Source organism: Podarcis bocagei (genome assembly GCF_964188305.1).
Source record: "Podarcis bocagei genome assembly, chromosome: 11".
Lineage (NCBI taxonomy): Eukaryota > Metazoa > Chordata > Lepidosauria > Squamata > Lacertidae > Podarcis > Podarcis bocagei.
This window is the reverse complement of record NC_138136.1, coordinates 45,043,230-45,063,510: the sequence shown is the minus strand read 5'-3', so window position 1 is coordinate 45,063,510 and position 20,281 is coordinate 45,043,230. Positions and strand designations below refer to the sequence as shown.

The 20,281-nt window shown below is 42.2% G+C and overlaps 1 protein-coding gene across 1 annotated transcript in view; it reads right to left on the bottom strand.

Moving 5' to 3' along the window:
* Positions 1-20,281, bottom strand: part of HCN1 (hyperpolarization activated cyclic nucleotide gated potassium channel 1) — a 183,769-nt gene that overhangs the window by 46,426 nt on the left and 117,062 nt on the right. Inside the window, exon 4 of the mRNA XM_081212754.1 lies at positions 7,945-8,163. Within this exon, the coding sequence (XP_081068880.1) occupies positions 7,945-8,163 (219 nt within the window). The remainder of the gene's footprint in view (positions 1-7,944; positions 8,164-20,281) is intronic.

Below are 20,281 nucleotides of genomic sequence, written 5' to 3'. Positions count from 1 at the left end.
TATGGTCGATGGTATCAAACGCCGCTGAGAGATCCAGCAGAACTAGGAAACAGCTCTCACCTTTGTCCCTAGCCCGCCGGAGATCATCAACCAGTGCGACCAAGGCAGTTTCAGTCCCATGATGAGGCCTGAATCCCGACTGGAAGGGATCCAAATGAGCAAACCAGTGATATTTTAGGGAGCAGGCTAGCAGCCGGGGCCCATTACTTACATCATAGGAGCCTACACAACACAAAACAAAACACTGTTGCTATATGTAGGTTTTATTTTATTTGTTTTTTATCTTGTATTTTGGAAATGTACATCTAGGGTTTTTTTCCTTTAATTTTTTTGGGGAGCCCCAAGAGAGTGGGGTCCTAAGCTATAGCTTGTTTAGCTTATAGGTACATCCAGCACTGTGTGTGTGCCAAGTAAAAATGGGGGGGGGGGAGGCGTGAAGCGAGTCATCGTGATTACTGCAGCCCTTGTAGCTTTGTACTATAAAATAACAGTTGTAACGATGAGTTAAAAGTAACTAAAAATGTGTCAGTTTTAGACTGCTAAGTAGTAGCTGTTGCCCAGGACATTTAGCTGGTTTATCATGATGTTGAAAACCAGACATCTCTCAGCCCAGACCAACATAGGGAATGGCAGACTCGTAAAGTGAGTGACTTCAGATATTCTGCTTCAAGCTCACTCTTACAAATGATTGCCTTCTTGCGGGAATACTGTAAACACTACGGTGACTAACTCACAATAGATCTCAGCTCTTCTTCTGTGAACTGGAAAATTGAGACTTGCGATTTTCTGGTTCATGGAAAAGAAAGGGCAATCTAGTGTGAATTAAGTTGCTCTAACATCACACTGCTAATGGAAACAGACCACTAGCATGAGAAGGCATTTTGTGCGATTGGTGCTAGCTAGATTATTGCAACTGATTTGTTGACAGCACTTTCTTGCTGCAGCCTTCACCCATTTTACCTATTTTTCTTTCTGTACAACTATAACTCACTCCAATCACCTCCTTTATGGATCCTGCTATGTTAGAAGAAATTAGTCACCGTGATTTGAGTCTAGGCCTACCTAAGGCTCCTGCTTTAATGGAAGATACTATTGGCAATGAGTGAGTCTTTGTATACAGAGTTTTCAGTTTAGAATATTCTTCCTACATGCTTTAAAGAGTTGGTTTAAGATAGTATATGTCTTTAAAGCAACTTTTCCAGGGATATTTGATAGCATTCTTTATAATCACACGTGTGTACCATATTAAGTGTGGATTGCTCCACTATAACTCATCTTGTCACTTTCTCCTACTTATTAATGAGACACTCTCCTTACAGTAGGGCTTTTACATAAGGGAAACTGCCTGAGGTAATTTATCATAACTAAGCTGACACAACAAACTCATTTGCCTTTCACTTTCTCACCTTCCTTGTATTCTCTCCTTGCATTTCATGTTAATTATAAAGTATTATGCAGCAGTACTTAAGTAAGAGATTGCTTCCCATTGACATTGTCGTGTGGCTCAATGGTCCTGGGACCAAACTTCCCACTGGTGGAAAGATTTTAGGGCTTCCTTTGTTTCTGGGTGTTTTACGGTCACCCAGATTTTGCCCACTACACATCAAAGGGCAAATCCCACCAATAACTGTCATTATTTTACAATCTTCCATGCAAGTGTCTCAGAATTTGCATAAGGTTTGGTCCAGACAATATCTAGCATCTGATTCACTCTTCCTAATGACGTCAATGGGACATGACCTCCAGAAATTGGTCATGTTACTTTGCTCACTGTGTTACACACACATACACTGCACAAAATAAAAATAGATGCATCAAAACACTTCCCTGGTAAAAATCTTTAGACTATAATAGAGATAATTTTTTTACACACTGTACTTTTTCAACAAACCTTTCAGCAGATTTCTTTTGCTGTGTTCCCCCCCCCCCCCCGCTAAACTGCCACAAATATCGATCATGCACTATTATATTTTGTTTCATCTCGCATCTTCAATAGCATCAGAAATCTTTGATTCCACTTCGTAGGAGATAAGGCACAGGCTAAAGGAGTCGTCCATGGAACACTTCTACCGGAAATATTAACTATGTGCTCTCAGCAGTCAACAAGAGCCAGCAAAGCACACCAAGGATCAAACTAATGCTTTGAAATACAGAAGTGAAAAAAACAAATTAATACTTCAGTGAACCCAGCGATATGGATCACAGTATTGCTTTACATGTGCATGGACACTGAGCGGAAAAGGGTAGAGGAAACACAAGATTTTCCACCAATCTCTCAGCCTGTCAAACGACAGCAGGGAACCCACAGAGGGCTGGTTAACACACATCTTTATTGCTTGATGATTGCAAGGTGATGACCTGCATATATGGATCAAGCCTTCAGCGATGTTATCACAAATGTTTTTCTTTCCAGTAACTTGGCTCTCATTGTTCGAACATATGCAGTTGTGAATCATGAAGTATACAGTTCTCTAGCATGGAGCAATGAAACGATAGGCATGCCATGTATGGGTTAGAGCTGAAGGCCTCTAAGCGCTCCTTTATTTCTCGGTATTGTACTATCAATGTTCAGGTTGCCTCAGATACCAGTTAATTCCAGACTTTTTCGACCTGAGACCCTCCAGAGGTATGGGACTACAACTCCCATCAGCTTTATAGTGCAGCAAAATCTGAAAGGCACCATGGTAGCTACTCTTGGTTTGTAAACTGAACCCCTGGTTCCAGTCTTAGCAAATGTTTGATATCTGAGCACTCAATTCTTCTATTTCATTTCTGGCTGGAGAGTTTCAGGATGGACTTTGCTAAAGCATGACGATTAGTATGCAAATATTCAGCAGTACATCAGAGAACTATGTATAGAGTTGTTCACACACGGGGCTACCGAGTTTTCAGCATGTAGTCTCATTGATTTAGGGGAAACTTTGAGATAGCATTGTGTAGCAGTTAGAGGACTGGACCAAGACCTGAGAGACCATGGTTCAAATCCACACTCAACCATGTAGCTAACTTGGTGACCTTGGGCTTATCACTGCCTCTCAGTGTAACCTCCCTTACAGGGTTGTTGTGAGAATAAAATTGGGAACAGGGAGAATCATGTATACCACCTTGAGCTCCTTGGAGGAAAGGTGGAATATAAGAAGAATAAGAAGAATAAACTTTCCATTAAAAACAAATGATCAAATATATGCCCCCAATTGCTCCCCCGCCCTATTAAGAGCTGAAAATTGGTTCTAAACTCTTAATCACTTTGTATTGCTCTCCCATGAATTATTTTGGGACCAACGTCATAGAATCATAGAATTATAGAGTTGAAGGGACCAGAAGGGTCACCTAGTCTAACCCCTTGCAATGCAGGAATCTTTTTTCCAATGTGGGGCTCAAACCCACGACCGTAAGATTACGAGTCTCATGCTATACCAACTGAGCTATCAGGTGGAGATGATAGGCCACCCTTGTCACAAACGCCTCCAATCTCAGCAGCCTGAAACATGGTTTTTTAAAAGCTTGTAATGTGTACTAGAACAGGCTGTGCACACGTAGATCTGCAGGATTGCAACCTTGGGCTTCTTTCATTAGGAATCTCCCAGTAAAAGGCAGCAGGTTCAAGCACATACACGGAAAGATGCCTGCAAAGTTAGATTCCCCGTCTAACTTCTTTCCCACAGAACTGATTTAATTTTGCTATGAAAAAGCTGCTGTCTTCGCAATGAGCTTACTGGGCATTTTCCTGTGGAATACTGTGAGAAAACCACTGCATGTCTCAAGCTGAAAGGACGTTTTACAGGTAAATTCCCATGACAAAGAAAATGGGTTGTGGGGAAAGGATTGTGCTATTTATCATCTCTAGAGCAGGTAGAATCCAGGAGAAAAACAACTGTATTTATACATGACATATGTATTTTATTTGTATTAAATGTCTATACCATATTTTGGGAGGGTTATTTGGAGAATTGCAACGAATATACAGAGAATATTGGGGATGAAAAAGAACCAATGATCTTCTACAAGAATACCACAAGCATAGCAGAAGTCACTTGCTCACTCCAACAAACTAAGGCTATCATGAGTCTGCCAAGAATTCTGGCTGTTCAGAGCTGTCTATGAAAAGAATCTGAAAAAGCAGGGGAAGGGAGATGGTATGGAGGAATGTTGGTGGAAAAGGGGTGAGCACTCTGCATGGTGTGTGTGTGTGTGTGTGTGTGTGTGTGTGTGCGCGCGCGCGCGCATGCAGGCATGTTTTTGTGGCCCACTGCTCCTTTGTTCAGCATGCTCTAGTCCAGTGGCCATTTGAGTTGTCAGCCATTGTCCTTTAATCTGCTTTTGTCTCCTGCAAATTCTGAACAGCTTCCAGCCTTTTGTCCATTCTGCAAACTATCTGAAACCATCTAATTTCGAAAAGATCAAGCAGACTGTTCAATGGCTTCAAATTACTGAAATATCAGAGGTTGGGAACAGAAGACCTCTGATACCAAAGGGTCCTGAAAACAGCCATCAAAATCTCGGGCAGGTGGATTTTGTTGGTTGAAGCTGTTCGGCAATTCTGACATTTGCATCATGCAAGCTAGCCTACATAAGTTTAATACTAAATGCAGCTGATGGATTATTTCCCTAAAGCAGGTGGCACCAAAGTGATTATTACTATCAGTTTGCTCAAGTATCTGTCAAAGTCGAAATCTATTATGTGGCATGAAATACAAACGCTAAAAAATAAGGACAGAAACAAGACCAGAAAAACAACAGCAGCACTCTTCCTTAGTACATTTTGAAATTATCTGGATTTCAAGACAAGAAAAATGCATCCAGATATAAAAGAATCCCAGCACCCTTTTATCATAGAAATACTGATAATTCTCCTGATGGATTTTATATCCTCCTTTAGTCAAATAAATGTTTACAGGAAAATAAGCCTATTTTTAACATGCAGAAATGTGGTGACAGAACAGGCAGCAAAGAAACCTAGTCTTTGAAACAGCCATTTATCCTCTTTGTAAGCAAAAGAGAATAATCCTTATCAGTGGCTTGCATGATACTCACTCAGTATCATTCAGTGCATTCAGTTTTCAGGCCCACAAGGGACACAGGGTGAAACAAAAAGAGCAGTACTAGAGCCAAAGAAACAGGTGATGGCTTCTGTCTATCATTTCAACTTTAATATTTAGTTTTTCTATCTGAACGGTAGATCCCAAGAGACTCAAAATAGATAACGTCTTAAGATAACCCAGCCAAAATATGCACAAATAAAAGGGCATCCTCTGCAGGCAGACTATGCATTTTGTAATTCTGGATTTGCAATCAATGGACATGGTAGAGGTAGTCTGCCCTATCAGATCTTAATAGCAAGAGTCTTCCAGTGCCAGGTATCACAGAGGGAATGTATGGAGAAACCTAATATGAACGCCTGGCTCTCAAAGACCTTCAAAAAGCATAAGGGTGATTTCAAGCATAAATCTTAATTGCCTAATGATTTACATTTGTTTTAATTTATATATGATAACTTTCCACCAACAAGTGGCCACCAAGGGTTGACTTGTGGTAATCAAAATATTACAGGATTTTCAAAATTCTGGGGTGGGGGGAATAATTATTCACGACAAAGAAAAATAAATAATCATTTAATTCAGTGTTTCCTTTGTTTATGTGAGTGAAACGGGTAAATGAAAATCTAATTTAATGGTTTACTTGCTGTTGTACAAAAAATGCAATTGTTAAATGCTACCTGAGTTTGAACATAAGGGTATTAATTCAGCTTCCATACAAAGTCGGGAAAGCCAGTATTTAGTACCGTTTACTCTAAATAAATGCTTCTACAAATTTACATTTTCTCTTGCACTACACTATGAACTCACATATATATTGTCAAGTCGTAATCTTTTAAGTAACAGCTGATGAGTATTAAAATTTAAAGAATCACCCAATACTAGCATTCTAAAATCCATGATTTTCTCAAGCCAAAAATCATTTGTACTATAGTATTTATAGAAACATCAAATTTCTGAAAACTATCAAATCAAAATCAAAAACATAATATAAACAACATATATATAATATATACAAGCAACAGAAAACATTTCAAACACTACTAAAACTTTTAAAAGGCCACATAAAAATGTGTCTTGTTAACTTTTCTAAAACAGAGAGGGCGGGGACCAAAGGTAGCTCTGAAAGGAGCATATTCCACAATCTGGGAGGCACACAGGAGAAAATCCTTTCATGCACACCATCAAGAGGATGTCTTACAGGTAGCAGTATCCTAAACTAACATCTCAAACCGAGTCTGGGAAAGACTGGCAACAAGCACAGATCTTTCAATATTGGAGTAATATAATCCTGATACTGCCTAGCAGTCTAGCAACTGCATTTTGTACCAAATGAAGCATCTAAACCAGTGGTTCCCAACCTTTTTTTGGCCATGCCCCACCTAAGCATCTCTAAAATCCTGATGCCCCCCATGACATATAATTCTTATTATTCAAAAAGTGAACTCCTGTTCACGTGGAGGAAGCCTAAAAGGTCATTAACTTGGTCTAACTCATTATCAAATTGCCCCTCTTAAAAATCAAATTGACCCCCTGTGGGTGTGTGCCCCACGTTGGGAACCATGGATCTAGACACTCTTCATGGGACGGGGAACAATGCAGCAGTCTAAATGTGTTATAACAAAGCATGAATCTGGTCTCCAAGCTTGATTCAGCTCTAGCATCTTCTCCTTTGTTCAGATATTTACTTTGAATGCCAACATCCAACTCAACTACCTGCCATTGACAATTCTACATCAACCCTCTGTCTTCACAAACCCTCATTACTGCATCCCTCTCCCGATGAAGATACTATGATCAGGTTTCATCTGCTGTTGATCAAAATGCCTACTGCTTTAGGTTTTTTTGTTCCCTCCCCATTTAGATCAACTGAGCCTTTTGTTAACAGAAAGTTTTATATTACCTTCCTATTTTCAGTTCATTCCCTCATTGAATTTCCTGCAACCTTGTTGATCGAACAGTATCTGTTGCCTCAATCTCCACCCCGCAGAATCTCCTTGCAATGTATTATAAACACTTTATTCTTTAAAGCTGGTCTTTTGCCCACATTTATTCCCTCTGTTTATAAGTATTTTCTACTGTATAACTGACACTAAAGCAAAATAAATTGCAGGTATAATCGTTGGTGGCTGTTTTTCTCCTTCTAATCTACAGAGGGTGACATTCCTAAGGAAGGAAATTACATTTTTCTGATACTTATACACATATACACTGTTTGTCACAACGTAGTATATGACAGGACAACTGGATCAAATCACACAGATAATTTCAGTAGGAAGCTGCACACGAAGTTCAATAACTTTTTATGTGTCACAGGATGGGTTTAATAAGCATTTGGAATGTACAATACTTGATTATGAATACTAAGAAATTCTCAAAGATGGTATTATCCTCCCTGCCCCAGCATATTCTCTGTGGCTTTATCCTCTTGGTTAGCACATAACATTTAGCCATGGTTTATTCAGATATGGCTGTTTGATCATCCAAACCCTACCTACAGGTTTAACTATATTTTGTTTCCTGTCAACAAGCCACGATCTGAAGCCATGATTTGTCATTGGCTTATGAACCTTAGTTTGTTTTAACTATGGCTTGGTGCAAATTTCCTTAACCATAGTTTGTTTGGCTATTTCACCTCAGCAGTTCCCCAAGCTACAAACACGGGAGGCGACAGCAGCTAGAAAATAAGGCAAGCTTTGGAGAAATAAACCCCGGTCTACTTGTGGTTAGCTCATGGTTTGGTCAACAAACCATGGATTAGTGTTACATGTGAACCAGGCAATTATCTATCATTTCTCTCACTCTTTCTTATCTGAACAGATTCTGTGAAAACTCCACCCCACAAGATTTAACACAACTTGATAACTAGAGGCTTTGAAAACAAAAGTCGTATTTCAGAGCAAATTACCTTCTCTTGGTACTGACGCCGTGATGAATCCAAAGACTGAATCAGGGCTGTTGCATGACCCACAAACATGGCGTAGCAGGTGGCCCCCACAATCATACTCAGCATGGTTATCCAGAGATCCGACATACTGACAGGGGCTCTGGCTCCATAACCAATGCAAAGCATGTGGCTCATGGCTTTGAAGAGAGCATATGAGTATTGTTTCCCCCAGGAATCATTCTGCAACAGAGAAAGGTAACAGAGAAAGGGTTTGAGTCAGCTAGGGCAACAAAGGAATCTGAGCCTATGTCAGAAGAAGATAACTTATCTTGAAGGAGCATCCTTGCAATACATAACTCAGAAATGCTAAAAGGGATATTCATTATCACTACATCGTCACAAAAATGCCTTCGAGGATGTCAGATATTGATACAATCGCACAGAAAACTGTTTCACGCATTGGATTTCCTTACCAATATTGTATTCTTAAGCTCACTGGGTGAAAGGGAAAGAAAAGAAGACATTCAAGGCCTTTGGATCAATGTATTTAAAATAATAAATAAATAAATAGGTACTATTTTGATAACTAGTAAGATAGCTTTAAGGGACGCGGGTGGCGCTGTGGGTTAAACCACAGAGCCTAGGACTTGCCGATCAGAAGGTCGGCGGTTCGAATCCCTGCGATGGGGTGAGCTCCCGTTGCTCAGTCCCTGCTCCTGCCCACCTAGCAGTTCGAAAGCACATCAAAGTGCAAGTAGATGAATAGGTACCACTCCGGCGGAAAGGTAAACGGCGTTTCCGTGCACTGCTCTGGTTCGTCAGAAGCGGCTTAGTCATGCTGGCCACATGACCCAGAAGCTGTCTGCGGACAAACGCCGGCTCCCTCAGCCAATAAAGTGAGATGAGCACTGCAACCCCAGAGTCGGTCATGACTGGACCTAACAGTCGGGGTCCCTTTACCTTTAATATAGCTTTACCCTTCATAAAATGATAGAACTGTAGAGCTGGAAGGGACCACAAGAGTCATTTAGTCCAACCCCCTGCAATGCAGGAATCTTTTGCCCAATGTGGGGCTTGAACCCACAACCCGGAGCTCTACCAACTGAGCTCCACATTAGCCAGCCTTCCCAAACCTGATGCTCTTTGGATGTTGACAACTACAATTTCCATCTGTCCTCACCATTGCCCATGCCGGCTGGGGATGATGGAAGCTGTACTCAAAAACATCTGGAGGGCACCAGCATGGGGAAGGCTGGCAATAAGTAATATGTTGCAAACCTCTGACAGTGCTGATTACATGGCTAAAGAGGGAGGGGTGAACTGACTCCCCAGCCCTTCCTTCTTCCTCCTCTGAACAGGGAATTGGCTGCAAGAGCAGATAGCAGAGAATATCTGTTTCGCGCTGTGTGCAGAGTCTAAATGCAGCAACCCGGAGTCACCCATGCCTCAGACTGCTGAAGCACGGATTGGAGATGACCTTCTTGTAATTTACTCAGTCAGAGATCATGCATGGATTTCCACCATGGTGTGCAAAGGATATATGGACTGAGGTTTAGGTAAGTGTGGGTTTTCTATGATTCAGGTGAATACACACACACATCCCCATCCCCCATACACTTTGGTCCAAAGCAGATGGTTTTTAGAAACACGTAATCCAAACTGTAAATCTTTTATTTCCACATCGACTTTTAAAACAGGGCTATTCTGTTATTTTGTTAGCCTCCTTCCTGCCAAAAGCTCCTACAAAAATGCAGCTTTTTTGTTTTGTTTTAAAATCTCTTCTGCTCCTCAGAGGAGCTGGAGGAAGCATGCCATCTACCTTGGAAAGGGGGCATTTAATTTCTTATTTGACATTGAGTTTATCGCTGGCTTCAGCTTAGTAGTAATCCATTTTAACTGATATAAATAGAAAAACATTAATTTGAGGGGGGAAATAACCTATTAAAGACAGTAATTGTGGCAAATACGAAAGCTGTTTATCCAAGGATTGATTATGTAATAAAGCTTGAGGATGTCAGGAAATCTTCACGTTTGTAAAAAGCACCGGTCGCTGATTATTTGCAATTAGTCTACCAAGTCTAAGCCTTAATTTATAGGTCTTCCTTAGTAATCAGTGTTTAAATACAGTGCATCTTCTGTGTTTAAGGGTCTTTTCTATGCTGCTTAGTCAAGGAATACTGCCTCCCACACAGAGGTCCCACACAGCAAAAGATAACCAGGATGAAGCTAAGCTGCAATCCAATATCCACTAACTCAGTGGAGCTTACTTCTGAAAAGGCATGCAGAAGATTTCAACGACTAACAGAGCAAGCAGTGCGACTCAATTAGTTGTAATTGACTTGTTCTGTTGGAAATATGTTCTTTTTACAATAAGCAGTATATTATCAACTAAAGCGACACCATCATTTTCCTATACTGTGCCACTTTAAGGCTGCAGGCAGGCAATTGCATGTGTGAACGCTTTCCTGGAACAAAATAATCCTGTTTGAAAAATGTCTCTGGGTATGTCACTGAGAAGAATAAACTGAATGTTTCTTCCTGGCATGCTAGGTTTCTAAGTTCAGGGAAGTGGGCTTCCTCCAACCCTCCTTGCATGGAAACAAGGCAGCTCAGTGGCATAATAATAATAATAATAATAATAATAATAATAATAATAATAATAATAATAATAATAATAATAATGGTGTTGGTGCTGACCATTAAAGCCCTAAACAGCCTCGGTCCTGTATACCTGAAGGAGTGTCTCTACCCCCATCGTTCAGCCCGGACACTGAGGTCCAGCTCCGAGGGCCTTCTGGTGGTTCCCTCCCTGTGAGAAGTGAGGTTACAGGGAACCAGGCAGAGGGCCTTCTCGGTAGTGGCACCCGCCCTGTGGAACACCCTTCCTTCAGATGTGAAGGAAATAAGCAGGTATCCTATCTTTAAAAGACATCTGAAGGCAGGCCTGTTCAGGGAAGTTTTTAATATTAATGCTGTACTATTTTAACACTTTATTGGAAGCCACCCAGAGTGGCTGGGGAAACTCAGCCAGATGGGCAGGGTATAAATAATAAATTATTATTATTATTATTATTATTATTATTATTATTATTATTATTATTATTATACAGGTGCAAACTCAACACTGATCAAGAGACTCTCTAGGTTGCTGACCACAGCCTGAGAGAAAGTAGAATTCATCCCCCCCCTTCAGTATTCATCATAAACATTGGTGTATGATATGTATGGCACCTAAGTGCCCTTTCCCATCCCACCATGCAAAGGGACATGGTTAAACAGGGAAGGCAGAAGAGCAAGTGGAGGCCAGGAGGACCGGAATGGCTGAAAAGCACCTCTTTGGCCATGTCTTTCTTCTCCAAAGGCAATGCACATCTTTCACATAGATGAAGGGTCACTAATGTGGCACCTGCAGGTGCCCATGTGACCACCACCTCATATGCTGCCCGTGAAAGATCTGTGTAAATGCTCCCTCCTCAAAAATCCACAATACGGAAGAGACGGTTTGCTCTTCCTGCTCAGTTCCTGTTTCCAGTGGCTTCACCTTTCCAGCATTCCCTGAACATGCTCTCATTTCATTGGATGCCAGGCCTGGCCACTCAGCTGTTCAGAACAGATTGGCGAACACAGCAGCGGCTGACGTAGCTGCCTCTTTCCTCATTGATAGGATGGCTGACTGAGGAGTGGATAGGATATTCCTGTACCATTTTGTAAGTCCTATTTCATGTGGCAACCATTGTGACACCCCCACAGCAACCATTTTCTGATATTACAGAGAGAGAGCCAGGCAGGCAGGCAGGCAGGCAGACATTTGGGACTGGTGCCCACAACACCTTCTTAAAATTCCAAATGTGTCCACAAACGCCGGTTCCCTCAGCCAATAAAGCGAGATGAACGCCGCAACCCCAGAGTCGGTCACGACTGGACCTAACGGTCAGGGGTCCCTTTACCTTTACCTTTACCTTTACTACCATTCATAGAATGATAGAACTGTAGAGCTGGAAGGGACCACAAGAGTCATTTAGTCCAACCCCCTGCAACGCAGGAATCTTTTGCCCAATGTGGGGCTCGAACCCACAGCCTAGAGCTCTACCAACTGAGCTCCACATTAGTCAGCCTTCCCAAACCTGATGCTCTTTGGATGTTGACAACTACAATTTCCATCTGTCCTCACCATTGCCCATGCCAGCTGGGGATTCCAAATGTGTCCACTGGCCTAAAATGTTTGGTGACCTCTGATGTTGTTGTTCAATTGTTCTTTAATCCACAGCCTCACCCTCTGATACCTTTTATTTTATTTTTTTACCAGGACAGATGGCAAGGCATGCGCTCTTTCTAGTTTGAGGATGGATGATTGATTCATCGTCACAGGTAGAAATGTGCATTCGCCATCCTCAAAACTACAAGGCAGCCACCATCTCAGGTAACCATCTGTTGTTTAATGGTGTTTTCAAGTTTTGATGAAGTTATTCCTGGGATATTCTCTCGTCAAGCAAATCAGCTCTGTTGCCACACAGCAGCTTCATCCCTTAGGCAAGGCTGATCATCACTCATCCATACACCCACATTCGGATATAAATTGATTCAGAAATTTTGAAGCTTGAAGGTTATTGCCTAAATGGGGCTTTCCTTCTCTTGTTACGCCAGGCTAGTTCCAGCTGTCACAGCCTGGTGGTGCAGGTTTGCAGAATTATTGCCCCAAAGCAGATGCTTCTGCTTTGCAGCAAAAGGGGAAATAAATTATTGGCTGTTTCCAGTGATATTTTGAGCACAAATGCTTTGAATTTTGTTTTTGCTCTGAACACAGCAGCCTCATTCTTTTCTCACAGAAGGATTTGCAATATTCATTAGCAAAGCAACATTTTAAGGCATACTGGGTTTTCCTTTGAACTGAAGCTGGTTCGGCAGTAGTATTTTTCAAGAAAGTACAGAATAGATATAGATGGTGGCTAACGTGTGTTCACAGCTTTAAAAGAAACAGTAGTGGGTTTCTGGATATAGTGCAAATGGTAACATGCACAGCCTCAGTCTAGAATTCTTCTCTTTAGTAAATTAAGAAAATGAAGTCCCTTATATCTGCAGAATTTTTTCTCCTCTTGGAATTAAAATCCTTCTCTCGGAATGTCTCTGTGACTTGTTAGAAAGTTAGCTTGCTTCTCCTTCCTTGTCCTCTTTTGTTAATTAAAATATTGAAAATAGAGCGTCGTTAGTAACTGAGACATTATACAACAGACTACTGCTGAAAGATTATGGCCAAGCCAAGTTTTGACTTGGTAACAGTGGTGATCTGATAAGAAAATAAAAACAGATGATTCCTAAGTTTTATATAGTAACAAGTCCTGGAGACAGACAGTTGAAGGAGTGAAGTGATATAAACCTGACTAGCTATTCCACAGCATGTTCTCTCTCTAAGAAGTGCAAATGGAACCTCCAAGGCAATGGAAGCTGTTTACAAAAAAACTGTGGGGGTGGGGGACATCCCTCAGCTGATGCATACTTTCCACAGCAAACAAGGCATTTTGCAGAAATACTTGGTATACAATGTGGAAACCACCAAGTTTAAAGCACCTCCTGTGCAGAAACAGTCTTTATGGAAATTTACATTTCCATGCCCCAGGAAGTCACAGCAGTAAGATGCTGAATGTAAACATCTAAGCTCAAGCCAGTGGATCAGAGGAACACAGGGGCAATCTTATATTCTCAAATTTTTTTTTGTGTGAAATTAGCCAAGATGGAAGCATGTTAAACACGAGCCTTGATGTTTTTATGCATGCTGTGATCCTACCTGCTTTACGTTTTAAATGTAGCCATTCACCTTGTTGTATGTTCTGACTGTTAGCATTGGCTGATTGGCAAAAAGAGTTGTTCCCTGCCTTAGTGGGTCCTGAACCACTTTCTCAGGGGGGGCTGTGTACCTGTCCGCTATCTGGTCCTGCCTGGGTGCTGTACAGTGGGTATTCTCTTCCCTTTTCTTAGTGTGTTTTACTCTAGTTATAAGCAGCTCAAGAGGAGATGGACCCTTGGGACAAAGGAACTTGCCTTACACCAAGTCAGACTCTTTGTCCATCTAAGGTAAAGGGACCCCTGACCATTAGGTCCAGTCATGGCTGACTGGGGTTGCGGTGCTCATCTCGCTTTATTGGCCGAGGGAGCTGGCGTACAGCTTCAGGTCATGTGGCCAGCATGACTAAGCTGCTTCTGGCGAATCAGAGCAGTGCATGGAAACACTGTTTAGTGTCCGTCTAATTCAGTATTAACTACTCTGGCTGGCAGCAGCTCACCATGGTTTCAGGCAGGGGACATTCTAGCCGTACTTGTGAGATGGCAGGAATTAAAGTTAAGACCTGCATGCAATGCAGGTGCTCTATCACTGAACAATGACCCTCTCCTGCCTACAGAGATGCCTGGAGATTAGCAGAAGTGGGTTCATGGCTGCCTGTGCTACTGGGACTCATGGAAAGGCAATTTTCTGAAATAATTGTGTGTGCTGTGTACGCATGTTGATTCAGTTGTTTGTCTCCTTGTAGACCTTGTAGAGGGCCTTCTCAGTAGTGGTGCCCGCCCTGTGGAACGCCCTCCCACCAGATGTCAAAGAGAACAACAACTACCAGGCTTTTAGAAGACATCTGAAGGCAGCCCTGTTTCGGGAAGCTTTTAATGTTTGATGTATTATAGTATTTTAATATTCTTTTGGAAGCCGCCCAGAGTGGCTGGGGAAGCCCAGCCAGATGGGCGGGGTATAAATAATAAATTATTATTATTATTATTATTATTATTATTATTATTGACCTGAATTCATTGGTTACTTTTGTCGGTGGCCAGCAGGGTGGACTTTGCTGGTGTTTCCATGGGTGTGGATCCAGAGTTGGCCTCCACAGTCACTTACGGACTCATTGTTAAAACCGTGTTTATGGAAGACAATCTTACTTGGCTACGAGTGATCGCCAAAGAAGAAGAATACATCTCCTCCCCCCTTCAAATTATAGGCTACAGGATAGCTTGGCCCAATATCCACTTTGCATCATTTATATATCTCAGAGCCAGTCCTTAAGAATTCTACAATAATTACACATAGCATATATGCTCTTTGGGGAATCTCAGGTCTGGTGCCAAATGCAGCCCTCTAGTCCCCTCTTGATACTCTCTCCAGGCTACACCTTTCACTGCTTTACACCCTTAATGTTTTTCACCTGCTTGGATTGTGTCCTTGAATTCTGATAATGCCTCTTTCTTGCCTAGTTGGAGGAGAGAGAGGGATCCTTAGAAACTAGTCTACTATACACAGGCAAATTTGCATTTGTTGCTCCACTCACATTTGACTCTGGCCCTGCTCACTACTAACATGTGCCCCTTACAAGGTTGCCTGGAAAGGAATGTGCCCCCCTGGTAGAAAAAGGGTCCCCTGTCACAGTGTAAATAGCATAATGGTAATGCCACTAGAAAGTACAGAAATACTTAGCAATCATTTCAAACACCTTTCTGAACGGAAACATAGCATATCTATTCACATCTGAGCACCAAGCCATGGTGTTCTGATTACAGGATGATCTACAAAATTACTCTGCAGCGCAAATATAGAATCCACCTGCTAGTCTTCTTTAAAGGAAAACTACATTGGGAGTTCTAAAAATGTAAAGATGTTAATGTTGTTGCTTAATTCTGCCATTTCACAGGAAGCAAAAATTGGGGGCAAGAAAACAAGGTAGGGAATGTTTATTCTAAGTATTTAATACCGCTCTTCAAGCATATTCCTATGGCAGTTTTTTTTTTTTAAAAAGAAATAATAAAACAGATAGCATGTACATAAATAAGTTTTAAAAAAAGGTAAAAGCCACAAAAACTATACAGGCAGTGATAAATAAATTAATCAGCATGGTTAAAATTGCCCCTCAAAATCTCAGGGGAATAAAAAAGGACAATATAATGGATTCCAGGCAATGATCTCTAGGGACTACAAATGGAATGCCCTATCATAGGTTGGAAAATCTCCAGGAAAAATTCACACAGCCTGGATAGCTCAGCTGGTTAGAGAATGGGGCTGATAACACCAAGGTTGCAGGTTTGATCCCCATAATGGACAGCTGCTTATTCCTACATTGCAGGGGGCTGGACTAGATTATCCTCAGGGTGGCTTCCTACTCTACAATTCTATGATTCAATCTCATTCCTAAAGCAAGCACCCGTTGTACCTATGCTTCTGTGTTCATGTGTCATTTCAGTTGCAGTTAGTGGCCTGGTTCACACGCTATGCTAAGCCAAACTATGGATTAAGCAAGCATGTGGGTACCGACAAGGAAAATCACAACTCGTTTTCCTCTTCCTCCAGTATTGCTGTCATCACTCTACCGAAAACTAAGCCATGGTTTGGCTTAGTGTTATGGGTGAACCTGGACTTGTGGTTTGTATCACTCCCAACAAGCCAGATTTGTTCCAGGTTTACTGCTCATGGTTTGTCTGGGGAAAACAAACCACAAGCTTAGGTTTGCATGGAATACTAAGCCAAACCATGGCTTAGCTCCAGACAGTGTCAACAGGAAGACTGGCAGAGGAGTAAAGCAGCTGTAAATTTCTTTTTGAGTACCGAAATACGTGCTTGCTCTTGCTAAGCCACTGTATTTGGTTTAGTGCTACGTGCAAACAAGACCAGTAAGTTACTCTCTTTGGTTTCAGGAACTGTGTGTTCTTTGTATTTAAAATGGCATTCTGCTGTTGCAAGGCCTTGGGAGAATTGCTAAACCTGCATTCTACCTACAACTCCCGGGCCTACAATCTAAGGAACAATTCATCATGATGTTGTTTCTGCAAAGCCTCCATTCATTTCAAGGAGACTTGCATAGGAATAGAGTTTTGAAAAATGAGTTCTTACATCCCAGTCCCATGTGTTAGATAACTAGCAAAACTGTTGCAAAAGTAGGATCCTGAGATACATATGTTGATGCATTTCTCTACAGGGAGCTATTTAGCCATCACTAAAGAAAGAAGAAAAACAGAGCATATATGGAAACTTAGAAGGTACACAAAATGCCAGTTTATTCTCTTTATAGCCATCATTCTGCCTCTTTTACCCAGAGAAAGAGAAAAATGCATTGGAGGGACTCGACTTCCTCTCATTGACAGCAGTGCTATAGCCATTACCTGGGAGTAAGCCCATTAAATTCAATGGCCCTTATGTTTGTGGGGCCAGGCTGCCAACAGCAACAGAAAAAGAGATTGTGTGTGGTGAAGCTAAGCTACTGCAAGCAAGTGCCCCAACCCTGAGAAACTGTTGGAAAGTATATGCTGCTTCTGGGGAATTTCAGCAAAGTTGTCCCAATTTCTCTGCCCCTAAAACACAAAGGGAAATTTTGAGAGGCCATTTGCACACAACTCTATTTCACAAAGCAAAACAATCTTGCTAACCCTAACTCTGGTGCAAGAATCACTGGGATAAGCATCGTCTCCAAAACCACCTAGCACAGTACTTCCATATAAAAGGTTCTGGTGATAGAAGCCTTGTCCTCTGAACTGATTGGTGCTATTCCCATTACAGTGGTACCTCGGGTTAAGTACTTAATTCGTTCTGGAGGTCTGCACTTAACCTGAAACTGTTCTTAACCTGAAGCACCACTTTAGCTAATGGGGCCTCCTGCTGCCGCCATGCTGCCGGAGCACGATTTCTGTTCTTATCCTGAAGCAAAGTTCTTAACCTGAAGCACTATTTCTGGGTTAGTGGAGTCTGTAACCTGAAGCACATACGTGCAAGATAAATAGGGCTGCTTCTAAAATTCTCCTGCTTCAAATCTCCACCTGCATTTTGGAGATCCACATTAGCTGGTTTTGTTTTTGAAATGAAACAAATGCCTCTGAGATTCTCCATGGTTCCATAACTGAATGTTCACAGAGCATTGGGCATGCTGAGTTTGCCCCACATTTTTGTTCTCTCAGTTCTCTGATAATTGATAATTTGCATGTGTGTGTTACTAAAATACAGCAAACATCAATCGTGATGTGGTTGGCATCCGTCTGTCTCTAGGGTGAAGTCAAACTGTTGGAGAGTTACAGTGCCTGCTGTGGCTGTAGAGACTGATATGAGAGAGACATGTTTCATTGCAGCTGGAGCAGATAAAGTTGTCTGGTTCTGCTGCTGCAGGTGTACCATGGCACCCTCCTCATCATTCTCACACAGCAAGCAAAAAGATAGTCTCCTTTAAATAATAAAAAACCCTTGCTTTTTCATATGGAGGAAAGCTATTTAGGGGGAACCAACAACATAAACACCACCAGAAAATGAAAATGGAAACTCTTCCCCACACTTTTTTTTCCACTGGTGGGGGTGAGGGTGAGGAATGAAAGAAAGAAAGAAGAGCTTTCCAGTTCTTTGTTATGTTCTTTGTTTACTTTGCAGATGGATCTATGGTTGTCTAGCCAGCTGTGGGGGGGGGCAGGGTTCCCTCCTGGATTGTTAGCAGGCTCTGCATAATTAGCTGAGCTCTAAGTGGAAATATATGGGTCGCGGGTGGCGCTGTGGGTTAAACCACAGAGCCTAGAACTTGCCAATCAGAAGGTCGGCGGTTCAAATCCCCGCGATGGGGTGAGCTCCCGTTGCTCGGTCCCTGCTCCTGCCAACCTAGCAGTTCGAAAGCACATCAAAGTGCAAGTCAAAGTGCACGTCAAAATGTTGGCCACATGACCTGGAAGCTGTACGCTGGCTCCCTCGGCCAATAAAGTGAGATGAGCACCACAACCCCAGAGTCGGTCATGACTGGACCTAATGGTCAGGGGTCACTTTACCTTTACCTTTAAGTGGAAATATACCAGTGAAGCTGAAAAAAATTGCTGGTTTGTGCAAGGGCTTATCTTCATTTCTTATGGTTAGGAGGGAGAAAGGAGACAGCAAACAAAGCTGGAGACACCCGTGCCTGCAAATTATCTGCAAAGTATCTGTAAAGTATTGGTTCAGCTGAGATACCCCCTGGGAAGCTGTTAAGTCTCCACCTTTGTTCACCAGTATATTGCCTTGTTGAAGCACATATCACAATGTTATTTCAATACAATTCAACTATATGGCAATTTATTGCACAGCCTTAATATATATTTGTAAAGTACCATATTTTTCCAATTATAACACGCCCCTCCCCCCATGTATAAAATGACCCCTATTTTGAGGGACACCAAATTAAGGAAATGGGGGTGGGATTGCCCAGGGTTGTTGAGCTTTTTTTTGGGGGGGGGGTGGAGAGATCACCTGCCTGACCCACAATGCCAACTGCATGCTTCACCGAGGCCACCTATCATCTGCCCGCTTGCTGCCAGCTGCCGCCAATGGCCCTCCCAATTGTCGCAGCAGCAGCCAATCATCAGCAGACCTTGCCACAGCCACCAATCACCTGCCCAATCGCCGCTGACAATCTCCTGCTTGCGGCTGTCACCAATCACCCGTCCCCTCTCTGCACTACCCGTGTATAAGATGGCCACATAAAAAATAGTCTTATACACAGAAAAACACAGTATTCTGTTTGTTGGAAGCCACCCAGAGTGGCTGGGGAAACCCAGCCAGATGGGCAGGGTACAAATAATAAATTTGTTGTTGTTGTTGTTGTTGTTGTATCAAGATACCGTTTGCCTGTTGTTTTACCAATGTGCAGGAGTAATGAAGGGATGATTGTGTAGGGCATGGAGAACATTTGAAATAACTGCCCTCACATTTTGTAGATATGCAGCCAATTGTTCTATATCAGGTGTGTGGAATCTGTGGCTCTCCAGTTGTTGGTGAATGCCCAGCAGCTCTGGCCATTGGAGCAGGAGAACTGAAGATAGGAGTCAAAGACACATGTGCAGATATTTGCTTGAATGCTGGAGATTTTTCTGTCTTGTAGACACTGTCCTCATCTGCATGTAGCATGAAGTCAAACTGTGGTTGCAGCTCCTAGTTTATCTGGGGAGAGCTAAATCACAAGCCTGGGTTCAGATGACATACTAAGCCAAACCATGGTTTAGCTAAGTGTAACACAGCACCAGAGTGATCAGAGGAGGAGAAAAGTAGCAGCACTCTCCCTTCCAGGAGTCCACATGCTTTCTGACTTGTACTAGTCCATGGTTTGGTTTGGTTTGGCTTAGCATTACATGCAAACAGGGCCATTCAATGGAAATAAGTCCCAGTTGTTTCCTTGGCCTTTCACACAAGTCTGCCTGGAGTTGCAAACTGAAGGTTAGACTCCTAGTTCTTACACAGTTTCAAAGGTAGCTGAGCTGTGCCTACTTCTGCTGTCTTTTCTGTGGCACTTTATTGAACACAATACAAAATCTGCTCCTTTCATTCAGACTAGCTGGTTTTGCAGTGCTTTTGTTCCTTTGGTGCAGGCACTTGGTTTCTTCAGCAGTT